Source organism: Onychomys torridus, chromosome 2, assembly GCF_903995425.1.
Source record: "Onychomys torridus chromosome 2, mOncTor1.1, whole genome shotgun sequence".
Classification (NCBI taxonomy): domain Eukaryota; kingdom Metazoa; phylum Chordata; class Mammalia; order Rodentia; family Cricetidae; genus Onychomys; species Onychomys torridus.
In genome coordinates, this window is record NC_050444.1 from 140,779,780 (window position 1) to 140,799,032 (window position 19,253).

The 19,253-nt window shown below is 50.9% G+C and overlaps 1 protein-coding gene across 4 annotated transcripts in view; it reads left to right on the forward strand.

Annotated features, from left to right (window-relative positions):
• The window catches only part of Dlgap3 (DLG associated protein 3), a 67,918-nt gene that overhangs the window by 12,139 nt on the left and 36,526 nt on the right, over nt 1-19,253 (forward strand). For all 4 annotated transcript variants that reach the window (XM_036177465.1, XM_036177463.1, XM_036177464.1 and 1 more), the window contains exons 2-3: nt 13,122-13,203; nt 14,617-15,771. In XM_036177465.1, coding sequence (XP_036033358.1) covers nt 14,668-15,771 — 1,104 coding nt within the window. In that variant the 5' untranslated portion in view covers nt 13,122-13,203; nt 14,617-14,667. The remainder of the gene's footprint in view (nt 1-13,121; nt 13,204-14,616; nt 15,772-19,253) is intronic.

Below are 19,253 nucleotides of genomic sequence, written 5' to 3' on the forward strand. Positions count from 1 at the left end.
ACGCTTCTCCATGTTCCCCCAATACAAGTCGGGGGGTGGTGCCTGGGACTGAGGGGATGAGAGCCCGACCTACTTCTCCATTTTCTCACTATTTTTCAAAAGGAAAATGACCCACTTTTCAACCAATAGGACTGGGGCCTGTTCCCAGGCTGATTCCCTGAGCCCCCCTGCCCGGGCTTCTACCCCATTCCTCAGCCTCTTTGCCACGTGCTGGACCCACTTCTAGGGGAAGCAGGTGCACTTATGTGGAGGGGTTGCCATCTGTACTAGGCTTAGGAAAGATCTTGTTCTGACCGGGGGTAGGGGTGGGCCAAGGCTGGTCTGAGTGAAATCAGCCACTTTGGGCAGATGCCCTTGACTGCCACAGTCCTTGGCATTTTGAGTGTCTCCTCTCCTTGCCCCTGACAGTCCCAGGGTGCACCCCCCATTTCACAGAGTGGCAGGGAGGATTCTGTGGATGGTGGGAGGGCTGTGCCCTCACCCAGTTTGTCTTAGTACTTGGTGGTAGCCTGGCTTGCTAAGCCGCTCATTTCCAAATGGAAAGCCTTTTCTGTTTGTCTACTGGTGTGCCTGCCACAGTTCTTCCAAGAGACCCCTCAAGGAGAATTCTGCCTGAGCCTTGCTTCTAAGTACCTCCCCCCCTCTAGGATATTGGTCTGGGCCTCAGAGCCCCCTCCCTCCCTCAACTATATTGGCCTGGGCTGGCTTGGGGGGGTGATTAGGGATTTAATTATTTAGTTTCTCTAGCTCAGTAGATTAATTCCATCCATCACAGGCAGGCCGAGCCTTCTCTCCCTCTTTGGGCTGCCTGGCCAACCCCAGAGGAAGGGAACATCATTGCTCACCTGGGCCTAGTATTGGATCTGGGAACAATGGATAAAGTTCTTGTTGGGGGAGGATTTGATGTATGACATTGATCGGATGTGGGTGCCCATGAGATATGAACACATAGAGCTGTCATAGGGAGATAAGTGTGTGGACGTGTGTGTCATGCTTGCATCTCTGCAGCTTGTGTGCACCCAGACATCAGTGTCTTTTGGGGGATAATGTAGATGCGGACGAACCCTTGTGGGAACAGGGTCTTTAGACACTAAATTCCCAGGACTTTGTATGAGCGTAAATGCTGTGTAAGAGGTGTGTGGATGGCTACATGGTTGTGGCACTTAACATCTGGATGAACATCAGGTAAAAGGCGAGTGGCGAGTTTGAGGTGCTTGTGTGACCATGTGTGAGGAAGAAACAGAAAAGGTGGAGCTTTCCTAGGTGGGAGCTGAGCCAGACCTACAGGGGGTCTATCTGCTGACCTGCCAGAGGACTTGACTCAGAAAGATATCTTTGATATATCCGTTTCCAGTCTGGATTCAGTCTCCTAGAGGCTTAGAGTGTCAGCTCCATGTTCCCCCACCCGTGTTACCTCAAGCAGTTTCTTTACATTGTAAACCTCAGTTTCTTCATCTGTAAGATGGGAGAGATGATAGTATCTACCAGGATCATTTGTGATGACTGTGTGAGATCAGAGAGGGGATGGTACCTACCATGGGCAGCTCTGATGACTGTGTGAGATCGGAGAGGGGATGGTACCTACCATGGGCAGCTCTGATGACTGTGTGAGATCAGAGAGGGGATGGTACCTACCATGGGCAGTTCTGATGACTGTGAGATCAGAGAGGGGATGGTACCTACCATGGGCAGCTCTGATGACTGTGTGAGATCAGAGAGGGGATGGCACCTACCATGGGCAGCTCTGATGACTGTGTGAGATCAGAGAGGGGATGGTACCTACCATGGGCAGCTCTGATGACTGTGTGAGAAGATGCTTTTCTCCTATACTGTTTAACACAGTGCGTCTGTGGTTACAGCATTTGAAGAGCTGAACTGAGCATGAGTGGGAGTGCACTTCTGTAATCCCAGGACTTGGGATGCTGAGCTAAAGGGATCATAAATTGATGAGTTTGAGCCCCACCTGGGCTATACATTGAGTTCCTGGCTATCCTAAGCTGTGTATAGTTAGATGTTTCAAAAAACAAAGCTGGGGGGCTGGAGAGATGGCCCCATGGTTAAGAGCACTGGCTGCTCCTGCAGAAGACTGGGATTGGATTCCCAGCACCCACACCAGATTGTAACTCCAGTGTAATAACCAGTCCTAACTCTACTGCCATCTTTCGTCCTCTGTGAGCACTGCACTTACAGTTTTACACACACACACACACACACACACACACACACACACACAGGTAGGTAAACATGAATGAATGAATAAATAAGTAATTTTTAAAGTAGCTGGGCATAGAGGTACACAGCATTGGAGAAGCAGAGGTGGGCAGATTGTTGGGATATGTGTGTTTGATGGTGCTAGGGATCAAACGTGAGCCCTGTGGATCCTAGACAAATGTTTTACCACCGCTCTACCTCCCAGCCTAGTTTGTTATGATGTTGGTTTTTTTTTTTAAGGTTTATTTATTTATTATATATACAGTGTTCTGTCTGCATGTATTCCTGAAAGCCAGAAGAGGGCGGCAGATCTCATTACAGATGGTTGTGAGCCACCATGTGGTTGCTGGGAATTGAACTCAGGACCTCTGGAAGAACAGCTGGTGCTCTTAATCTCTGAGCCATCTCTTCAGCCCCCATGATTTTGGGTTTTTGAGGTCAGCCTGGTCTGCATAAGTTCCAGGCTAGCCAGGGCTGCATAGTGAGACTCTTATTTTTTTAAATTAAAAACAACAAAATCTGGGTGTGGTGGCATACACCTTTAATCCCAGCACTCAGGAGGCATAAGCATGTCTCTCTCTGTGAGTTTAAGGCCAGCCTGGTCTACATAGAGATTTCTAGGACAGCCAAGGATACATACAGGGAACCTGTCTCAAAAGAAAAAAAAAAGGTAGGAGTGTAGCTCAGTCTGATCCTGGGTTCCATCTCCATCACCATGTAGAATACACCTGTAATTCCAGTAGTCAGGAGGCAGAGGCAGGAGAATCAGAAGTTTTAAAGTTATCCTCAGCCAGAGCTGGGCATGGTGGCAACACACCTTTAACCCCAGCACTCAGGAAGCAGAGGCAGGTGGATCTCTGTGAGTTTAAGACCAGCTCAGCCTGGCCTACATAGTGAGTTCCAGACTAGCCAGAACTACGAAGTGAGACAAAAAGAAAAACAAAAAGAAAGCTACTACTCTGTCGATGACGATGATGACCAAGAATTATAAAATGCCATTCTCAGCTACAAAGCAAGTTCAAGGCCAGCTTGGGCTACAAACCATAGACTTCTGAGTTGATAGGTGCCTGAGATTTTCTGTTTCTTGCCAGACTTTGCCTGCATGCCTCCCTGGGCAGGACAAAGCTCTGCCTGCTCTGGCAATATGGCCCAGTTGCAGGGTCATTTCCCTCTTGTTCCAGTGCATCAGTAGCTGGTTGCTCCTTCTTGATGACTCAGTCACCAAAGCTGAACTCATTGAGAATCTACTGTATACTTTGCTTGGCCATGTAGAAGTAAATCTCTGACCCTAGCCTCTCAGGAGTTCCAAGCTCGCACCACACATTTCTGCTACTGTGCAGAATAAGGGGTATGGGACAGGTAAGATGAGGAGGTAGTGATTGCTGTCTTGGGCTTCATGGGGAGACCCCTCTCAGTAAATACTTCCCATAGGGTAACTGATGGAATGCTTGCCTGGCCTGTGCAGAGCTCCGAGTTGGCTCCTCAGCACTGCATAAACTGAGTGTGGTGACACATGCCTAGAATTCCAGTTCTTGAATGATAGAGACAGCATGGTCAGTATTTATGGTCATCCTCAGTTACATAGTGAGTCTGAGGCTAGCCTGGGTTACTCGTCTCAAAAGCAACAGCAACAATATATATGCATCAAGGGTGCAGTTGACAGGATAGGTGGATGGCTGTTACTGTTTCTGCTGCTTCTTCCCTGCACACTTGCCTGCTGTGTTCCTCACCCCTCCCCTTTCCATTATGTTCTCGGATCCTCTAATAAGTCTCGGGGTTCAGAGGAGAACTGGGCTTAGGCATTCCTGCAGCTGGGGTGGGGTCAGAAGTCTTCAGGCAGAGCTGAAGGGTACGAGAGTTCTTCCAGGAATCAGTCAACCAAAGGCCCTTCGAAAGGTCCAGCCTTGTGCTTGATTCTCCTGTGACACCGACCCAGAAGGCAAGGATGGGCCTTTGCCAGTTATATAGAGGGCTTAGGGGAATGGTAGGCCAACCCTAAGTTGTAGATTCCATGGCAGGGATACGTGACCGGTTGGCTAGGTTGGAAGTAGAAAAGGCCATGGACTTGGCCTGGCACAGAATCATGTGTCCCTTGGACCCCTGTTGGGACATGACTCCTGCCTCTCATTCTCTGGTGGCCATGGCTGGCACCACCTTGGGGGCCAGAGCAAGTCACACACTGATGAAGGAAGGTGCTGTGGTGTTCATGCTAGAATAGACATGAGAATGGAGACCCACACACCTTGTCTTGGATTGATCAATTAGTTACTTGTACAACATAAGGGGCAGATACCATTGTCCCCATTTTACAGATGAGAACATTGAAACCCAGGCAGAGGAAACAAGCTGTTTATGGTTCAGGTGAGGTAGCCTAAGTGCAGGTAGATAGCTGCCTTTGTCTGTCCAGTTCCCAGTTTGAGGATGTTAAGCTTTTTCTTCTCAATCTCTGGAGTGGGAAAGAGAAACTGCCATTGATGGCTCAGAGGCCTCTGGAGGTCTATGAACCAGAGGACTCTAATTCCCTCGGGTCCCACCATTTTGGGGCACCAGGGCTGCTCTGCTGTGTTCTACATGCTTGAGATGTGGGAGGTCTTCAAAAGCTTCCTAGGCGAGCAAATTCCTGGATATACAAAATGAAAGAGTTGCCACAGTACCCATTTCTGATCCACCAGGCATGGCTGCAGTCTCTGCCCAAGGCTGTCTGAGAAATCCTCTCTAAGAGGCCCTGGGTTCTCACGCATTTAAATGGCTTTCCCTTCATCTCTAGCCAGCCCTTGGCAGTGCCCAGGACATCTTACCTGCATTACTTTAATCCTGTGACATCACAGACCTGAGGGAGAGACTGTTCTTGCTCCCGTTTGAACACAGGGGGGCTTGTGAGAGAGGAAGGCAATTCTTTAAGGCCCTTGTTGATTTAACTGGTGCACCTGGTCTATACACCTGGGTGGTTCAGCTCAAAACTTAGAAAAGACACTCTCTGTCACCAGCCACCCCTGGACAGAGCCTCAGAGGAGTTCTAGTCTTGAGATGACTCCTCTCAGCAGGGTTAGACTCCCAAACTCAGGCTCTTGGACCTGTGAGGTGTGGGAGTGGGGTGGGGGTGGACATGACCGAGAACAGATGGGCTGGAAGTCACTGGCCATGAGGGGTAAGATTGGTCAGTGTGGCTGTATCTCAGAGGGCTTTTGGAAGTCCTGGAGGAGGAAGAGGACGCCCACACTTCATTGGTAGGGTTTCTTGGCTCCATGACCCCAGCTAGAGAAGGAGCTGGGGTCCAATAAGTTTTAGTGACAAGATCTACTCAGGGCTGGTAGTGGACGCTGAGCCTCCTCACAGGCTCGCCTGTCTCTGCAGCATCGCAAGGGTCACCCTTCTCCTTCCTTCTTCTCACTACTCCCTTCCCTCTGCAGAAGAGCACAGCTGGGTACAATCAGACAGCAAGAGCGGAGCTGTGTTTAGGGGCAGAATTTTGAATACTGATCTTTCTGAGCTCTCCAAAGCCCTTGGAAAGAAATGTGTGGAGGTCCTTTCTGAGGCTTCTGTGCACAGAAGAGTGGGCAAAGGCAGCATGGAAACCATTCATTCACATCTGCTAGTATCAGGCATTCTAGACCACGGACTACTGTAGCAATGAGACCGGCCTAGTCATGGCCCCTTTGGAAGGGATGCTTTACCCCTGGAAGGCATAGCATAAAAATGTAATGGCTGAAGAAAGTAATTTCAAACATCCGTAAGTGCTATGGGGCAGCAGAACAGGGTGATGTAGAACGAACCAGGGGAGGAGAAGGCTGGACTGTAGTTAGAGTGAGTGGTCAGGGAAGGCCTGTCTGAACTGAGCCCGAAGATGAGACAGAGGAAGCCATGGGAATATCTGGGGCAGAGTGTTCCGGCAGCATGAACATCAAGTACAAAGCCCCCTGAGGTGGGATTTTCAAAGAGATTATTGGTGGTATGGGTTATTCACAGGCTTGCGTGAGCCTGTCTGATGGGTCAGGAGATGCATTTGGACTCGGCCCTGCTGAAATGTCTTGAGTGTTTTGGAAGAGTAAGCCCATTTTCTGCAGCCTTCTTGCCCCGAGCTCCCAGGAAGAGTTGATTACAGTAATGAAGGGAAGGGAGTAGTATGTCCGTAAGCTTTTCTCCTTCCATTCTGTTCCTCCTCCTCCTCCGTTTCCTGTGGCAGGGAGGGTAGGATGAGGCATTTTCCTTGAAGTCTTGAGGGCTGGGCTTGGGCTGTGGGGCTGGATTGAGGGAAGCCAGGGACCAGGGCGCCCACCTAGCAATGGAGATATTGTCAAAGGTATCAGAGTCCAAGTAAAGTCAGATTGGTCAAGGGGCTCAGGTCAAAGTGGATGCGAGAGGAGATGAGGGGGTGGGAGGAGTCCGTGGGCCAAGATAATAGTTGTGGAACTTGAGGTGTGGGCCAGCCAGGGGTTCTGTGTGCTTTACTGATTCCGCCATTCCCAGTGGACGTGCAGCCCCAGCCATCTGAGCTGCTGTCGGGTGGGAGAGGGCTAAACAGGGAAACAGGTACAATTAACACAGGGAAAGGGGACGGTTAGGTAAAACCTGAAGGTGGAGCTCTCAACAGCACACATGGTTCAGTCACAGGCACGGAAGAACCCAGGCTCCCAGCAACAAAACACACCCTAGGCCTCACCTGCTGGGAAATCCATTATGTGAAACCAGCAGGGAGATGACCCCATGCCCCCCCCCCCCCCCCCCCCCCCGGCCCCCGTGGGAATGGATAACACTGGCCCCCTGTTAAGGAGCTCCAGCATCCATTTGCTGCTATCTGGACCATCCTGTCTAGCTGTAGTGCTCCCAACAGCTTCCCGAAGAAGCAGTGAATCAGCTAATATTTAATTTTCGAAGTCTCCATCTTCACCTAAGGCATCACTTGTGTCGGTCTCCGAGATACTGGTCTTTCTTGAGCACATCTGGATCCCTGTCCCCAGATGTGGACTGTCAAGAACAACTTGTCTCTTCCCCAGCAGAGCACCATTGGCCTTACATGGTTGTCTCAGAGAGAGTGAATGACCTGCTCAAGGTCACACTGTAAACCGGTGAAGCAAGGAAGAAAAATAAAACTGCACATAGTGATAGACGCTTGTTTGGAATATTTACTGTGTTAGCTGCAGTGCTAAGTAGTTGATGTGGTTTATTATTAACCACGTCATTAGCGCTTTTATGATGCCCCCATTTTATACAGGAGAAAATGGTGTCAAAGCGGTACATCACTGGCCGCTGTACACACAGCTAGTGCGTAGAAAGGGATTTGACGTAGCTAATGAGATGGAAGACCCATACCAATGACTGCTTTGATCTTGGGGTGGTGGTGGTGGCGCTTCTGGGAGTCACCTAGGTCTCAAGAAAGGAGTATCAAGTGCTTTGGCTGGGCGGGGCCCTGGGGCAAAGGAGGAAGTACCCTGACTTCTGTAGCCAGCACTTTTCTGTCTCCCATTTTCCATTCTTTTTCTGGAAGGTAATTGCTTGGGGCAGTGACAGCCTCCTGGCGAGTTACACAGCTGGCATCCCAGTGAGATTTGTAACAACAACCTCGCCAGCCTGGCAGCCCCCAGCAAGTTCCGGTTTAAGAAACTAATTGCTGGATTGTGTAGTTGGTGCTAAATTGAGTAATTTCTTGGTGACGGCATCTGTGCCACATCTTACATTCCCAGATAGATTTGAGGTCTGTCCACAGAAGGACCCGCCGCACACAGCACCCTCCCAGACCCCCTCATTTCCCACTTCCCAGCCAGCCACAGGTAACTGAGGAAGTGGCTGCCTCCGGGGCCCACAGGTTCACCGTCTGGGCAGCTGTCTGTGTCATGGGATGAGAAAGGTGACTTGATGTGGTAAAGTGGAGAAAGCGAGGCTAGGGATGTAGCTCAGTTGGTAAAGGTGTTTGTCTAGCTAAAGCCCTGTGGTTTGGTCCCCAGCACTGCATAAACCCGAGTTCAGGCATGCCTCAATTCCAGGACTCAGAGGTAGAGGCAAGATGATCACAGATTCGAGGTTGATACATCGAGACCAGAGAGACCCAGAGAGATGGAACCAACTTCAGGATGTTTCCTTTATTCTCTTTATTTGACCTTGAACTTAGTATACAGTTACACACCCCCACATTGGGGGAAATGTCAGATGAGGCTCTCATTAGTGCTGTGGTGTGTATGAAATCATTTTATTTGTTTGATTGCTTAGTACCTGTTACTTTCAAATGACATTTCATAAGCTCATCTTCTCTGGGCTAATAGCATGCTGGGCAGTAGCCAAGCCATCAGGCTGTGTAGTTGGGCAATGTGGGCTTTGCTATCAGCTCTCAGTGTGATCTCAGGTAGGTCCAAGCCTCAGTTTCTTTGTCGATAGATGGAAGTGTGTAGAGGAATGATAGGTTTGGGGAATCAAATCAAATGCTTTAAGTAAAAGGAACTTGTTCTTTTCAGACTCCACAAATACCTACTACATGCCAGGCATTGTGCCCAGGGGCTCGGGGGATGCGCTGAAGATGGTCAGAATTCCTGCATGGAATTCAGTCTATCGGGAGGGACCGGCAGTCACAGAATCACACAGATTTAAAATGGTAACTAGATAAGAGCAGGGTACAGGATGCCTTGAGAGCAAACAGCAGGGGGATCTGACCTAGTCAGGGAGGCCAGAGAAAGCTTCCCTGAAGACGCAACAACTGGGCTGAGATCTGAAGGGCACACAGAAGTCAGCGAGGCAGAGGTGGGTGGGGGAAAGCTTTCTGGACAGGGAGTAGGCCCCATGATGCAAGGGATCATGGAACAGAAAAAAGGCTGGCTTGGCTGAAACAGAGTGAGCAAGCGACGGGGAGCGTGTGGGGAAGCAGGAAGGGGCAGGTGTGCAGGCTCCGTTGGCCAGGTTAAGGTGCTCATCCAAGGACACTGGTGAAGAGTCGGAAGCAGAGAAATGACACCATCCATCACACCTGCATCTCCAAGTGATAATTTGGGTTACCGGAACAGGAGATCAGTTAGTTAGGAGCCTCCTGCATATGTCCCAGCAGAAGGTGATGTTTGAGGTGCAGCTGGATTTGGTGGCACTGTTTTTTGCTGCAAATGCAGAAAATCTGGCCAACGGTGGGTGGTTTCAAATAGTTAGTTCCTTATCATATATAGGCCTGGAGAAAGGCAACTGCTTGTGTTGTTTCTGTGGCCTGATGGTGTCAGGACTAACATCTCTGCAATTATCTAAGCCTTTCTCCCACAGTGAGCTATATAGCCTAGATCTGGCCATCATTGTCTTGTTCCAGCCAGGAAGCAGGGAGGAAGGATGGCACCAGCAAGCCCCGCCCCTTGTCACAAAGGCAGACTTTTCCCCAGGAACCTCGTATTTTCATGTATAAATCATTAGCCACAGTGGAATGGCCTGGCCTCCTCACAAGGGGGACTGGGAAGGGAGAAGGGGTCTGAGAATCAGTCTTTGCTATCAGCCAACAGTGATTGGTGGGTATGGAACTAAGTGGGCACGGCTATTTTTAGGATGTAAAATCCATAGGAAGTGGTGATGGACTGGATGATGAGGCCCCTCCTCTCTCTTTTCCTCCCCATTCATTGTATTTAGTAGTGAGGTGGGGCCAGAGGGGGAAGGCATGGGATCTGAAGAATAGAACACAGGAGAAAGCCAATTCATAATTCAATCTCTCCTTTAAAATTGGGTGTGGTGGCACATGAATGCATTCCCAGCACTCTAGAGGTGGAGACAGGAGGATCAGAAATTCAAGGTCATTTTTGGCTGTGTAAGGAATTTAGAGCTGGCTTGGGCTGCAAGAGATTACATTTTCTTTTTCTTTAGGAAATACAGAGTGGAAAATCCCCTTTCTTCAGTAACAGTATTTAGCTGTATTATTTGCTGTTTGTATGTGAAAGTTCTAGATGCCCAAATAAAGGTTTCTGGTGGGTTTTCTTGAACACCTGTAATCCCAGCACTCAAGAGGGTGAGGAAGGAGGAGCTCTGTGCTTGGGCTACGTAGTGAGATCCTGTCTCAATAAAAAAGAAAAAGGAAAAACTATGGGTTGGAGAGATGGCTCAGTGGTTAAGAGCCTGTAGTGCTCTGGCAGGGGACCCAGGTTCAGTTCCTAGCACCCTGTGGGTTGGCTCACAATCACAACCACCTGTAACTTCAGCCCTAGGAGGCTGACAGGCCTCTGGCCTCCGTGGCCATCAATCCTCACATTTGAATACCCCACACAGACACACAGCATATACATAATTGAAAATAACACATTTTTACAAAATGAAAGCAATCATCAAATAAAGGTGTTATGTTAGAGTTTACATTGTGTAATCTTTGGGGGTTTAAAATTTAAATAATTAAGTGTGTGTGTGTGTTCATGGAGGGGTGCACAAATGTTACAAGACCCATGTGGAGGTTAAAGGTCAACAGTTGGGAATCTCTTTTCTCCCTCCCCTTTGTGGGCTCTGGGGGCCCAACTCAGATAGTCAGGCTTGGCTGCAAGTGCTTTTTCTACCCGCTGAGTCCTCTGGCTGGCCCTGATCCTCCAGAGTTGTCAAGTGGTCTCATATGCATGGTGTCATTTGGTGTTCACTAAAGTCCTGCGTGATGTATGAACAGGTGTTATTAGGCTTAGAAGACTCTACCGTTTGTCTGATACCATAGACCTGGTCCTGGGGGCTGAGTATTTTATTCCTAGACAGTTCTTTCCAGTAGGGCATGAGTGCTCGGTGTCTGCCTGGAGAAAAGTGATTGTCCAGACTAGAGCTAAGGGAACTGAGATTGGTGAGCATGAGGAGCAAGCTTGGGAAGAACTTGATGACAAGCTGGGTGGGGTGGCTCACACCTGTAATCTCAGTATTGGGGGGTAGACACCGCAAGATCAGGAGTTCAAGGTCATCCTTGGCTACAGAAGGAGTCCTAGGCCAGCCTGGGATATGTGAAACCTTTCTCAAAAAGCGAGACAGAGAGGGATGGAGAGATGACTCAGTGGTTAAGAACATTTGCTAGGATCTGGGTTTGTTTCCCACATCCACATGGTGGCTCACAGTGATCCATAACTCCAGTTCCAGGGGATTTGGCACCTTTTTCTGACCTTGGCAGGCACCAGGGACACAGGTGATGTATATACATGCATGATGCAAAACACTCATACACATAACTAAATCTTAAGAAAAAACAAAACTAAACTAAACTAAAGCAAAACAAAACAGTTTGATGGGAGCCCGGCAGCTTGGTGGCAGCTGGTGTGGGAAGCTGGAGGAAGGGACACCTGTGAACACCCACTGTTGGGATGTTCAGTGTGAGCTTCCAGGTTGATATGACCATAGACAAGGTGAATGGGGTGGTTCGAGGTTCAGCCAGAGTGGCCTTTGTGCTGTGAGACTCGGGTCTGTGTCCTTCTTGGGGCAGCAAAAGGAACATGCGGTAGACAAAAGTCCAGGCTAGTCAAAGCTTCATCCCAGGGGGGATGCTTCTGAATGGCTTTCCACAAGAGCTCAGGTCGTCTTGGTCTGAACTCCCTCGTTATCCTAGCAAAAGACAACAAAGGAGAATTGCCATAGAGCCAGGCTCTTGGTATCAGTAAGGTCACCCCCATGTCCCTCTAGGCAAGATGACCAATAGCTCCTTTGGTCCGGGCCCTGGAGCTGGGAGCTGCACATGTCTGAACCTTTCCTCTATAGAAGATTCCTACCAACTTCAACAATCTTCTTCATTGTGTCACATTCCTCAGGGCCAGGAAGTTCTTCCTGATGTCTGATTGTGTCTCTCTCACTGTTATTAATCATGCCCACAAAGCTAGCTTTTCCTTTTGACATCCCCGTGTCTAATAATGGCTCCATTAGTCCTTCCAGTCACGGCTGCTGCAAACTTCAGAGTCGTCCTCCTCTCTCTCTCTCTCTCTCTCTCTCTCTCTCTCTCTCTCTCTCTCTCTCTTCCAGTATTTGCTAAACCCTAACCACTTTCTGGAACTTTCCCAAACCACCCCTCAGAATTTGATATTTGTATTCTTTGTCTACCTTGTACCCACCATTTTCTCCACTGGGAATTATCCCACACCCACCCTTTGCCTGACCCATATTGTACTTCAAATACCTCTTTCTCCAAGGAGGCTTCCTTGATTTTTCTCTTATGAATCTGGTCTAGTTGTTAATTCAAGATAGCCTAGCATTTTGTCATCTCTCTCTGGCACAGCCATTTCCTCATCCACTCACACTCACTTAGGACAGGCTCAAGCCAGAGATGACCCAGTCCTATTTTTCACCTTACTGGAGACCTTAGTAGTTGGGGGAGATGAAGGCTGAGGCAAACAATTTCAATGCAGTGTGCTTGCTGCTGCCTGGGGGTACCCAGAGTGTCATAAAAGCCCAAATGAGAGGCATAACCCAGAATAAAGAGTACAGAAAGTCTCCATGGGAAGGTGAAGCTTCATGTGAGTAAGTGTTTGCCAGGAGGAGGGCTTGAGGGTAGATAAGAGGCCATTCAAAGAGGAAGGAACAGTTTGTGCCAGAGTATAGGAACCATAATTCTGTCCGGTGAGACTTCAGACCCTTTAAGGACAGGGGCCACACTTAAATGACCTCAGTACACTTCTCATTCAGTCTGCCTTGCAGTAGGCGCTCTACAAATGTCTGTGGAATGCAGCCATCTTTAAGGGCAATGAAAACGCTGTAGCTGAGCACCATAGACAGATCACACAGACACCTGCAATTGGAGGTAGTCCAACCTGTGAGTGCATTTGCATACATTTGCATAATGAAGCCAACTTCATTTCCCTGAGGGTCTGAAGCCTCTGCATCATGGGGGATCCAACCAGTCCTGGTTTGGGGGGTTGGGAAAGAAAATTGTCAGGCCAGGGACCTGTCCTGAGGACTCCAGGAGGAATCTCATTCCTCCTCTACTGACTAATCACTTCTTTCTTGCCTGTCAGGAGCCAGTGGTCCTGTGCCTGCTGAAGTTAGGATTCTGCCTGGTGGTGGGGTCCTGATGGCAAGGATGGGACACCCCGGATGGTGAGTATTAGGAAATTTGGGAGATGGAGGTTATATTCAGAGTCTCAAACCCAAACACTCGATTTGAAGTGACTCAACCCCTTTACTGGCTTTTCCATCTCTTCATTTTGAGTACCATTTTCTCAGGGTAAGTGTGGATAATGTCTACATGACAAGATTTTCCGTCGGCTTAGAGACCACAAGGTGTGTGCAATCACTAGTGTTAGGGAAATAGGAGGAGATGAGCTGCCGGCAGGGTCTGGGAGAAACCAGAAGCGGAGTGGATGCGGGGAATCGGTGTGGGGAGGAGGGGAGATTCAGTCTTAGGAGGTGCTGCTGTCTGGAATCTCTGAGACAGCCATCTCCTAGTCAGCAGATGGCCCAGGAGCTGGTCTGAGGTGGGGGAGGGCTCCGTCTGCCAGACCCTCTGTCCCTGTCCCCCGCTGTCAACTCCTCTCTGCCAATATCTCCTGTCCTGGCAGCTCCTGGAGTCCTGATTGGAGGCAACTCCTGCTGAGAGCTGACCTCTCTTGTCCTGTAGCCTTGGCAAGCCTGGGATGGGGGCCAGAGATATTGGTTCCACAATGGCTTCTCCACTGGCTCCTGGCTTCACCAATCCCCTGTTCCTGGGAGGAAGAAGTCCTGAGTTCCAGTCTCAGTCTGGTGTCACACGGTGTCTGGTCTAGCCAGCGTTCTGCTCTGTGGTCTTTCCTCCCTCCACTACCCCCTTCCCCCTCCGTGGGGAGGGAGTGTGGCAAAGGGTAATAGGCAAGGGGAGGACAGGGAACAACTCCAGTGGGAGAGTATCTGGAAGCCAGCAAAGGTAGGAGGAACCTATAGCATTCCTGAGGAAGGGAGGAGCCTGTAGTCAGATTCGAGAACGTAGATGTGGAAGAAAGTGGGGGGAGGTGTTATGGAGTGGCGTGGAGGTGTGGACTTGAAGTTAGTGTTCTCTTCCATGTGGTGCTGGGTGCTCTGGCTCCGAGGCCTGGCCTCGGCAGCAGTGGGATGTGCGCTAGGGTTGAGGCAGAGGGATGGCTGTGGATCAATTTGCTACAGCTTAGCTTGTTGAAAGCCAGTTCACCTAATGACTGGTTTCTTTGAATATGTTGTGTGTCTGCTTGGGTCTCCTTTTGTTTTTTGATAATCTAAGGATATTTAAGAGCCCATTTGGCTGAAAGCATTTCCTCTAGTGAATAAGTATTTATCAAATTTGCAGCATTGATGAATGGTGGGATTATTTTGTGCCCTTGTGTCTTTGTCTATTCTGACTGTTTTAAGGACTTTTCAGTCCATGTGTGGAAAGATAGTATAATTAATGACAATAAATTGGTATGTACTATACCAAGGGATGCCACGGTGCCTAGTGAAAGATGATTTTAGGTGAAGTGGCCTGTTGTTCAATCCAAATCCCTTTTCTCCCTATTTTCTCAGGAGGTTCCTGGGGCCTGGCCCCCAACAATATGAAGAGCCTTTGCAGAGGCCATGAGGGGTTACCATGGCGACCGAGGCAGCCATCCCCGCCCAGCCCGCTTTGCTGACCAGCAGCATATGGACGTGGGCCCAGCTTCCAGGGCCCCATACCTGCTGGGCTCCAGGGAGGCCTTCTCCACCGAGCCCCGCTTCTGTGCCCCAAGAGCTGGCCTGGGACACCTTTCTCCAGAAGGGCCCCTGAGCCTGAGTGAGGGTCCATCATCAGTAGGCCCTGAGGGAGGCCCAGGGGGGGTGGGGGCTGGGGGAGGCAGCAGCACCTTCCCCAGGATGTACCCCGGCCAGGGCCCCTTCGACACCTGTGAAGACTGTGTGGGCCACCCACAGGGCAAGGGTGCCACCCGCCTGCCTCCCACACTCCTGGATCAGTTTGAAAAGCAGTTGCCAGTTCAGCAAGATGGCTTCCACACACTCCCATACCAGCGAGGTCCAGCAGGGCCTGGGCCTGGACCTGGATCTGGCCCGGCCCCTGAGGCTCGCAGCGAGAGCCCCAGCCGCATCAGGCACCTGGTTCACTCTGTGCAGAAGCTCTTTGCCAAGTCCCACTCTCTGGAGGCACCTGGGAAGCGAGACTATAATGGGCCCAAGGCCGAGGGAAGAGGTGGCTCTGGGGGAGACAGCTACCCTGGCCCAGGCTCTGGAGGCCCTCACACCTCCCACCACCACCATCACCACCACCATCACCACCACCACCAGTCTCGGCATGGCAAACGGAGCAAGAGCAAGGACCGCAAGGGGGATGGGCGACACCAGACCAAGGCCACAGGCTGGTGGAGCTCTGATGACAATCTGGACAGCGACAGTGGCTTTCCTGCGGGTGGGAGGCCCCCTGGAGAGCCTGGTGGTCCCTTCTGCCTGGAAGCTCCAGATGGGTCCTACCGAGACTTGAGCTTCAAGGGGCGTTCGGGCGGGTCGGAAGGCCGCTGCCTTGCCTGCACTGGCATGTCCATGTCACTGGACGGACAGTCAGTCAAGCGAAGTGCCTGGCATACCATGATGGTCAGCCAGGGCCGGGATGGATACCCAGGGGCCGGGCCAGGAAAGGGGCTCCTGGGTCCAGAGACCAAGGCCAAAGCCAGGACTTATCACTATCTGCAGGTGAGGCTTTGTGGGGTGGGGAACCATGTTCTGAGTCCTCACCAGTCTGGTTCCACTGGGGACAGTGGACATGGTGGGGTGGAATCCAGCTAGCCCTGGATTGGAGGTCTTGAGGCTCTGCTTCTGTGCTACCTTGAGTCCGATTTGGGGTTTCTCTTTACTCATTGTACAGTGAATGGAACCCTCTAATTTGACCATGCATGCCAATACCAGGAAGACTTCTTGACCTTCTGGTTTGGACAGGATGCGCTGACCTCTGTCTTCTGGGGTTGAAGGCAGTGTGAGGTTACGGGAAGGCAGCGGATGGGACAGTGTGGTATTACCTGTAGCTCTAACTTGGAGCTTAGCAGTTGGGGAGAAGTTCTTCCAGCACCAGCCTTTCCCTAGACCTTCTGTACTTAAATCCAGTCGGTCCAGAATGGGAATATGAAGATCAGTTTCCAGAACATGCATCTACTTGGGTTTGTCATTCTGGGCTATGGTGTGGTGGGACAGTCCAGGAAATTATGGAGGAGCCTGGAGGCATGCATTTTGGGGGTTTTCCAAGGCTAGTGACATACTGAAGTTTGAGTCATTCCAGGCAGGGCTTCTTAAGAGAGGATGGCAGAGTGATGGCTGTACAGATCTCTCATATTGTCCCATGTGACCTTGTGGTCCTTTTGCCTAGGCTGGGAGCTCTGAGCCCTTCCTGGGGTTTTCATTCCAGCTTCAGCCGGCCTGTACTACCATCATTTTAGGAAGACAAATCAATACAAGTCTTGGCGACCTAGCAGATGTAGGACTATCCCCGAAGTCCACGTTTCTCCTAGGTTGTTAATCCACATCCATTCATTCAATGAACATGTCCTTGATACAGTGATCAGGACCCCTGCCGCTGAGGGCTCACAGTTTCTAGGGAATAGACCAGGAAGCAGATGGTAAGCTGTGTGATAGAAGAGAATCCTGGGTCCCGTGGGAACACTGAGGAGGCTCCTCGCTCACCTGTGGGTGGTGGCTAGGGGTGGCTGGGGGAAAGCTCCTGGGAGGAATGTCTCCTGAGCTGAGTCTCTGTGGAGGACTTGGAGTCAGTCAAGTGCAGATTGAAGGTGAGCCAGGGAGATGCTACAGTGTCTTGCAAGGTATGGAGAGGTAAGCTTGCATGAGCCTTTGGGGTGACATTGGCCTTGCCTGTCAATTATGCACATGTTAGTACTCTCCTGGGGGATCATGAAGGCCCAAGAGAAGAGATAGGACTAGAGCAAAACCAGGACTAGACGTCTGAGATTTGAGGTGTGTAGGTTAGCTTCAGATTTCTCTCTCCCTGGGTGGGCAGGTGCTCTAGGCTGAGAACTGAAAGGCTCAGGGAGGAAGCACTCACCCTTCCTCCCCTGTAAGCAGACCTGGCCACCATTTACTGCTCCCTGCTGGTCTCTGGGGCTGTCCTGACCTCCCTGGGGGCTTCCTTTTTAACATGCACCTCACAGTGTCCTGCAGAGGAGCAGAGAGCTCTGCAGTGGCTGTGGAGTGGGAGCCCTGCAGTGTGGCCGTGCTGCCCTGGCCATCCCATTTGCTGGCCCCCTGCCACGCCTCTCGGTAGAGGACGGGGTGGGGGTGGGGGTGGGGGTGGTGGGGGTGGTGGTGGGGGTGGTGGGGCGGTGGGGGGGTGGTTCTCAGAGCCTGGGGTTCCAGAGCATAGTAACAGGATGGGGTTTGGATGGGGGCCTGAGCCCATTTGTGGGTGAACCAAAGTCTGCAAGGACCTTCCAAGACAGCCTAGTGCTTCCCTGGTACAGAAGTCGGGGAGGTTGGCGTTATGTGACCTGGTGTCTTCATTGGGATATCCCCACCCCCTCTCTCGATAGGGTCGCATGTAGCCCAGGGTGGCCTCCAACTAACTGCATAGGCCAGGTTGTCTCCATCTGCCTCCACCTCCCAAGTGCGGTAATACATCACCACAGCCAGCTTCCTACCCCTTTAATGGAGCCCGATTTCTCTCACTGGACACCGTGAGCCCGTGAGCCTTTTCTTCCCCCCTCGAGCGTCACTCATTCCCTGTTTCCATCTTCCTTCCAGTGGAGCTCTGGCCCCTCCCTGAACCTGCTCCCTTAGGAGGGTGTCTCCCTGTACCTTCACCCCTCTCGTGGGTGCTCCTCCCTCAGCCTGGCTCCCTCTTGGAGCCTCCGTACTTGCTCTGTTTGACCTCTTCCTCCCAGCATGTGCTCCAAATCCTTCTCCCCTTAGATCTCACTCTTCACAGCCTGGTGACCATCATGGACTCCAACGCATGCTGGCTTGGTCCCTCCTCCACTCGGGCTCCTCAGCCCTTCATCCCTCTACTGCCCCTGTAGTTAAAGCTGGTCTTGACTGGCTTTCTTGAAAATGCACCCACAGCTCCTTTTACCCTGAAACATTTCTCCAAATCCTCACCCTACCACTTCCCGCCATCCCTTTCCATAGAGCACGGCTTCCTTTCCTCCTTTCACTTTTCACCACAGTTGGATTTTCCCATCCTGCCCCCCATAGTGCCCTGGCTGCTGCTCACCGGTGGTCTCTGGGAGCAGTCCCCAGCAGAGGCTTCAGTGCCTGCAATAATAGCCACCTTTTACTGAGTGGTCCCGTGTGCTAGGCACTCTGTTGCCTGTTCATCTTTCCCACCAACTGTTCTGATGTAGGTATAATTACTTTTACCAATTGATAGACCGGGAAACTGATGCTTGGAGCTTAATTAGCTTTGCTCAAGTTCACCTAGCTAGCAAGCGACAGGGCCAGCATTTGCACTGGGTCTCCTAACTCCAGAGCACAAGTTACTAACCTTGGAGAGCACTGTGGCATTTGACATAATTGACTCCCTTTCTTCTTGAAATGTCTCGTTTCTGTGACATGGCATTCTCCTGACTCCCTCCTACCCCTCTGCCCACTCCTTCTCAGGTGACTTCACAGTCCCCTTTCCTTTCTCTGCAATCCTTTTTAAAATGCCAGTGGATCTAGCCTCAGTCCCTTCCCCCTGGGGAGTCTCCTTTACTCCTGGGCATCTGGTCCCCCCACCCCGCCTTGATCCCTGCATGTCTGCCTCCAGCCCATCTCCACCAGTAAACCCAAGAGTAAGGATAACAAACACCTCAGTTCCAGGCCAAACTCGGGGTACTCAACACTGAATCTGTCACCCCCTCCCAAATGGATTTGTTTGGAGTTCTGTGGCTCAGTGAAGGACAGCACTCCCACCCCCAGGTCCTTAGCCATGTCAGTCATCTTGGACTCCTCTCAGCTCCTCTTGCTTCCCCCGCTAATCAGACTCACTGATGCTCCTCTCGTCTCCATCTCCTCCTCTTCCCCTTAGTCTCATTGTCTTAATTTAGGCCGCATCATCCCTTGCCTGCATAACAGCCTCAGCCTCCTAATTAGCTTCCCTCCTGCCACTTGAGCTGTTGCCTGGGCCCCCGATCTTCTGACCATCTAGCCTGTGGAAAGTGACGATGCTCTCCCTGCCTAATACCCTCTGTGGT